Source organism: Mus caroli, chromosome 1, assembly GCF_900094665.2.
Source record: "Mus caroli chromosome 1, CAROLI_EIJ_v1.1, whole genome shotgun sequence".
NCBI lineage: Eukaryota > Metazoa > Chordata > Mammalia > Rodentia > Muridae > Mus > Mus caroli.
The window spans coordinates 112036058-112043050 of record NC_034570.1 but is presented as its reverse complement, the minus strand read 5'-3'; the positions used below and the strand labels follow the sequence as shown (position 1 = coordinate 112043050).

The following is a 6993-nucleotide window of genomic DNA, read 5'->3' as shown; positions in this document are numbered from 1 at the left end:
CCTCTCCTCTCCTACTCTCTCCTCTCCTCTCCTATCCTTTCCTCTCCCTCCTCCCTCATCCCCCTCCCCTCCCCTCTCCTCCCCCGTCCCCTCCCCTCCTCTTCTCCTCTCTCTCTCTTTCTCTCTGCCTTTCTCTGCCCAGGGACTCTCCTGTCTCAGTCTCCCTAGTGCTGTGATTTTAATCATGAACCAACCTCCACACTTGATGCTTTGACACGGGGATGGAAATCAGGTTCTCCTGGTTGCCAGGCAAGCATTTACTGACTAAGCTGTCTCATCTTTCATTCAAAACACATACAATTTTAAAGATTTTTTTTCAAAAATGTCTAGCAAATGGGGCTAGACAGAGGCCACTGATAAGCCTGATTCTGTGGGTGCTGAGCAGGAGCCAGGCTGCAGCAAGATAAAATGAAGGTTATGAGCCCAGAAACAGCCTCCAAGAAGCTGGCCACCAGGGGGCAGAGCTGGGACTGTGGAGGGAGGTGTGCAGAGAGCTATTTTACCAGCCCTGAAGGGACTGGGCAAGCTGAGCAGTTAATGAGAGGAGACACTCAGTGTGACCCCACTTCTGAGCAGAATCTGAAGAAGTCAGACACAGAGAAGCAGAGCTGGGGGAGACCTCAGCGGGTGGCCACGCAAGGTTGGATCACCTGGGGAAGGAAGCTCCTGAGGTATGCGTCAGTGGTATAGTTTGGATCTAGTATGGTCCCCAGTGTATTAGAGGCTGAGTTCCTAACTTGGTGTTATTTGGAAGGTCGTAGAACTTTTAGAAGGCAGGAACTAGTAAAAGACAGGTCAGTGTGTGTAGAGGGGAGGGAGAAGCACATCTTAGTTTTATTTCTGTTGCTGTAATAAAGTACTCTGACAAGAGCAAAGGGAAAAGGGGGGTTCTTCCAGCTCACAGTTCCATAATCCCTCACAGTTCTGTGATTCGGTCCAGCATGGCAGCAGTCTTGGCAGCGGGAGCTTGAGCCAGCTGGTCCCCTCACATCCACAGTCCCAACAAATGCTTGCACGCTAACGCTCAGCTCTTCTCTCTACTTCTTCACAATCAGAATCCTCTACCCAGAGAACGGTGGCAACCTCGATGGCGTTCCACCTTATTTTAATGTGATCTGTATAATCCCCAGAGATATTTCCTGAGGGCAACCCAATCTAGACAACCTTCCAGGGATATTCTCTGTCCAGGTGACTCAAAACTGGGCCTCACCATGGACCAGAACAATAGGCTAATTGACCATGAACGGAATCTCGTGATCCCATGTATTTGTTTAATGACGAAAGCTGAGCAACACAGATAGGCAAGGTCTAGGGACTGCTCATGACAAGATGTCATGACAAGATGTCTATGTCAGCCCAGTTCATACACTGAAGCCCTCACACCAGTATGCCTGTAATTGGAGACAGAGACTCTTAGAATGTAATAAATGTCAGTAAAGGGGTAAAGGTGGGGGCTGAACTATAAAAGATCCATATTCTTGTAGAGGAGACAATATCCACCCAGCAGGCTCTCTGGACAGGCCACAAGAGAACAGAGGAGCTACCTAGAAGCCAGGAAGTGAACCCTCACAAGACACTGGATATGCTAGACCCTGATGTAGACTTCAGCTCCAGAATATAGGAAAAGAATCCTTTGTTGTTTATGCTAGTCATTCTGTGGTGTGTGTGTGTGTGTGTTCACTCACACAGGTGTACCAGAGATCAACCCAATGAATTATTTTATTCATTTGCTGCCTCATTTTTTTGTTTATTTTCTTTTTGTTTGTTTGTTTGTTTTGAGACAGGGTCTTTCACTGGCTTGGATCTTACCAAGTAGGCTGGGCTAGCTGACCCCAGAGCCCTAAGGTCTGCTGTTCTCCACCTTCCCAAAGCTGAGAACCATTATATCTGATCTTTTTAAACATGAAATCAAACTTAGGTCCTTGTGCTTGCTAGGCAAACATGTCCCCAGCCCCCGGTGTATGGGTTTTGTTAGGACAGTCTGGCCGACCAAGATGAATAGGAAGGAAAGTAGCAGAGGGTTCACAGGAGACACATCTATCAAGCTAGCTGCTCCGAGGAAGCCGGTCCAAGTAGTCATGACCCTCAGGAAACAAAGAGCAAATCCATCAGCCAGAAATGAGATTGTGAATCAGGAGGGCAGGAATTCAAATAGACAGGTCACATGAGCATGTCTCTGAGAGCAGAGGGTAAGGGGAGCAAGGTGGAAGGTTCCAGAGAGAGTCCTGGGGTTAACTGAGGTTATGAGGCCAGGTTCCCATCCTAACAGACTCATGTTCCTATAAGGGACAGGATAGTCTGGGCTGCAGGCACGACTGACTAGGCCTACCTATCCCCATTAGTGTTCAGAGTGTTATGTCAGAGTGGTCTGTTGAAGCCAGCAGCCCCAGGATAGTCTCACTTTTTCAGGTTTACCCAGTGCTGAGCTGCCTTGTATTTATTGTAAGCAAGTACAGGTAGATAGGATCTTAGTGTTGTGAGTTTGCCTTGGGTACCCCAGAGCAGGGTGAAGGTCAGTGTCCTTAACAATGCAGGGAGACTGGGGCCCAGTGATGAGACACTGGAAGGGGCTGCCACGGTGGCAGAAAGGCAGACCCAGACCGGCAGAACAGCAGACCGCTAACCACTCAGACCAGCAGGGGTCCTGGGAAGCCGGCTCAGATGTTGGAGAGTCTCTGTTTCAGAGCCATCGATGAGAAAACAGGGACAAGGAGAAAATGCCAAAGCAGGGCAGTGAGAACAATACATACTCTGCAGTCTGTTATCTGGTTTGGAAATGGGTTTTTGTTAGCTATGCTTATGTGTTAGTTAGCTTCCCACTGCTCTGATGAAGTAACAGAGAAAATCAGCTAAGGAGAAAGGATGTATTTTGACCTAGAGTGTCATTTGAGCTGGTGGCATCAGAGTCTATCATAGTGAGAGCACATGACAGAGGACACTGCCTGCTTCAGGGTAGCCAGGAAGCAGAGGAGTAGAGGAAGGGCCAGGGTCACAATATCCCCTAACATCCTCCCATTAGACTCTACCTCCCAAGTATGGTTATCTCCTGATTGTTCTATGGGCTGGGCAACAAGTCTTCAACACACAGACCTGTGGGGGAGTATATAAGATTTAAACTATGAGGCCGGGGAGATAGCTCAGTGGGTAAAGCGACTGCATTTTAAGTTCAACGACCTGAGTTCAATTCCCAAGAGCTCACATTAAAAAGCCAAGCATGGTGACACATACTTAAAATGTCACTAGTGGGAAGTAGAGACAGGTGGGTCCTTAGGGTTCTCAGACCGCTCTTCCCAGCCAAATCACGGAGTTCCAAACCCCAGTGAAACTCTGTCTCAAAAAACTAAGATGGACAGGATTCTGAGGGATGATGCTCAAAGTTGACCTCTGGCCTCTGAACACATTTACACACAGACACACAGACACACAGACACACAATCCAAATTCTAATAGCCTGTTTCCATCACTGGACTCAGAGTCTCTGTCATCACAGTCCCTCAAATCCAATCAGCAACACCTATTTTTAGTCCTGCTGATGTACCTCTCAGAAACATGACAGATCTTAAAGCAGTAGCTGTCACAGGGGGGCAATTCCCCTCCTTGTATTCATAGAGTATTTGACAGTGCCTGATGATATTTTCTGTTGTCATGGCTTTGCAGAGATATTCCTGGCGCCTAATCTAGGGAGACCAGAGATGCCGCTCAGGCTCATACAATGCACTAAACTGCTATATCTTGTCCATATGTCAAAAGTGTCAAGGTTGGCCTGGGGGGCGTGGCTTAGCTGGTGCTTGCTGGTATACATGAAACCCCAGTTCCACTCCACCCCCAACCCAGCAACCTGTACTCAGTAGGCAGAGGCAGTGGGATCAGAAACTCAAGACCGTCCTTAGTTACATAGGGAATTGGAGGCCATCCTGGGCTACATGAGACCTGTCTCAAAAAACAAAAACAAAAAACAAAACTGTGTCAAAGTTAAGAAACCCTGTTTGAATCATGGGTCAGAAAGATTACAAGAGTCGGAAGTTACAGCGTACTGCCATAAGTCATAAGGCAGTGCTTTCCTGACATGCCGGGCAGTCACACACTGAAGTCACTGTAGCCCTGGTTACCTAAACAAATAGAGGCAGTGAACATAGAAGGAGGGATGGGAGAGGGACATATGAGACCCTCCACTTCTAGTTGAGGAACTACAGGCAGTTGATCACTGAAATGGAGATGGGGGGATCAGTTTTCTTCAGGGATGTGGATCCTGGTAGGTCCCCTTTCTAGAGTGGATTGGCCCATACCCACAATTATATGGGCAGCACAAATTCCACTCAGTGGGTTACTGGCGAGAGAGGAGGGTGGTAAGCTTGGGGGTGGGGGGCTGGGATGAATCCAGGAAGAGTTAAGGGAAGACGTGGGGAGTGAATATGATCAAAATATATTATTAATATTATAATAAGAAACAATAGAGCTAGCATAGAGACATAATGATTTTTTAAAAGATTTTTATATTCATGGGTATTTTGCCTGCATGTATGTCTGTGTACCATGTGCATGCCTGGAGATTCTAGTTTGTGGTAAGTTGACCTTAAAACCATAAGCCATACTAGCCAGAGCTAGAGAAGTGGTGACAGGAGACTTCCCCAGCACTTACTGACCAGTCTGTCTGTTTACTTGGTGAGTCCCAGGCTAGGGAGAAGTCTGGCCTTAAGAAGCCAGGGTGGCTAGCACATGAGGAATAAAAGCCAGAAGAGGTTCTCCAGCCTCCACACGCACATCCAGGCTCCTGCACACACAAACTAGCTGTATGGAGCAAACCGGCAGAGGTGGTGTGCTCTGTTTCCTATGGTAAAACCCAGCCCCCTTCAGCAGTCACTGTTTTTCGGTTTCCACTTGCAAAAGAACTTTCTGATACCTCCCCTGTGGGAAGAGGTGAAGACAGGAGCTAGGAACATGCACATCAGCCTCAGTGGTCTCTTTGGAAGACACCTATGATGTCCCTCTGAGGGAACACCAAGAGGAAGGAAGAAATTGTCTTCATTATCCTCGAATCTCAAAATCCAACACCCGAGCACCCAGAGTCAAAGGGGCGAAAGGAAAAGTTGCAGAAGCTGGGAAACAGTCCAACAAAGTAGGCCCTTCCACCCTCATTTATTAAAGGCGTTTTCTACCACAATCCCCAAGAGATAGAATCACAGGTCTGGATAAGCCCACACAATAACCAGAGGCCCACGCGAAGCCTTTCTCCTAGAGATACCCACACTGCCCATGTGTATGTAAGTGACATGCAAATACAAGGGGTACAAGGGACAAAACAAACCTCAGTCAGGTCAGACCCCACCCCCTCCTTCCAAAGTGAGGAGTCTAAAGATCTGGGCTCTAGTCCCAGCCTGGCTCCTAACATGCTGATCGAAAGCAGGTCTTCCACTGAGGCCTTTGATCGGCTGTAAAATAAGGGACTTGAACAGACATACACAAGCAGCCATCTCAGGTGCAGTGAAGTCTTGAACCAAGCAAAGTCTCAGTTTCCCCACCCGTTTATTCCCGAGATCATCACCTTTGAGACACAAATGTAAGCTGAACCTGCTCCTGCCTCCCTGGCATAGCACAAAAATGTCCCAGGAAACGGGAAACAATGTTTTTGACCCAGATGGCAGCTCTAGGATCCATTCCCTGTGGTAACCCTGGAGTCCAATCCGGCAGCTTTGACCTTCTTCCCAGTTCTTCCCATCCTGCCAGCCTCAGTGCAGCCTGTCTCTCACTCAGATATCCCAGGGGAAAGTTCCCAGAAGTTTCAATGGGAAAGCAACACAAGCCACTACCCGCCTGGCCTCTCTCTCCCCCTCCTCCAACCTTCTTCCTCTCCTACCGGGTTTGTTGCGACCTACTGCTCCCAAGACGAGCAGACTTTAGAAAGTCAGTCCCTCCAGGCCACGGAGGGCTGACATGATCCCACACAGATGCAAAAACTAAAATTTCCCATCTGCACAACGGGGCACGTGGGGAAAAAAAAAAAACGCTACTAGCCTGAACAATGTGGTTCTGACTTTATTCTGACAGTAAGCCTTTCCCGCCCCCTTTCTGAACCTTGGTCTCGGTGCCTGAGACAGACGGGGTCTCAAAAGGGAACGAGGGTGTTTTGACAAAACCCTAGAGTGTAAATGTCTAGCACGCATCGCATCGTTGCCGGGGCGGCTACAGAATTGTCTTCTGGAAAGAAGTGAGTTTAGCGGCGGGAAGGGATGAGCGAAGGAAGGTGAGGGGAGTGAGCTTCACACAGAGCCCTTGAAGTTTTTGCCTTTGGAGAGAAGAGGGCTCCGTCAGAGCGGACGATAATATGTTGAGGGAAGAGAGATCGGCTGCTCCCCGTAACTCCTAGGGCCCGATAGAGGACCGTGGACTGGTCGGTGGGCTCCACATCCGGGGGCGCGGGGGCGGGGCGGGGTACTCACAGGGTGCGCTGCATTGATGAGCAGCAGCAGCCTCAGCAGAAGCAGTGACAGCCGGGGGCTCATGGTGCTGAGCATGCTCCGCCCACTGTTGTTCCCCTTTGTGCTCTGGCCTCTTCAGGAGCTGGGTGTCCGTCTCTGTGTCCAGCTCAGCGTCCTGCATGTCATTCAGGACCCTGGGCGACCCCCAAGCCCAGAGAAGCCATGGCTGTACCTACCCAATCCGACCAGACCCACAGCCAGGCTAGGGACTGCTGTTCCCTGTAGGAGGTGGCAAGACTGTTAACTAACCTGCAGTGCCTATTGATAAAGACTGGACCGCAGCTCGCGACTCCACCCTGCAGGGAATAGCAGGGAGGGGTTGGGGGGCGGCACAGAGCTGGAAGGGAGGAGAGAGGAGGAGGGACCCTAGACACCCGCCTAGAGGCAGCTGCAACCTCCCTCCTTCCCTTCCAATCCAGAAAGTACTCTCTCTGGAGGACTTAAGTCATGTGACTTCAGCAGTGACAAGGTAGGCAACACCTTTTCTTTTCTTTTCTTTTCTTTTCCTTTCTTTCCT

At 49.4% G+C, this 6993-nt stretch overlaps 1 protein-coding gene across 1 annotated transcript in view; it reads right to left on the bottom strand.

Annotated features, from left to right (window-relative positions):
• The window catches only part of Sctr (secretin receptor), a 51377-nt gene extending 44679 nt beyond the window's left edge, over positions 1–6698 (bottom strand). Inside the window, exon 1 of the mRNA XM_029475539.1 lies at positions 6438–6698. Coding sequence (XP_029331399.1) covers positions 6438–6512 — 75 coding nt within the window. The 5' untranslated portion in view covers positions 6513–6698. The remainder of the gene's footprint in view (positions 1–6437) is intronic.
• Between the last annotated feature and the right edge of the window lie 295 nt (positions 6699–6993).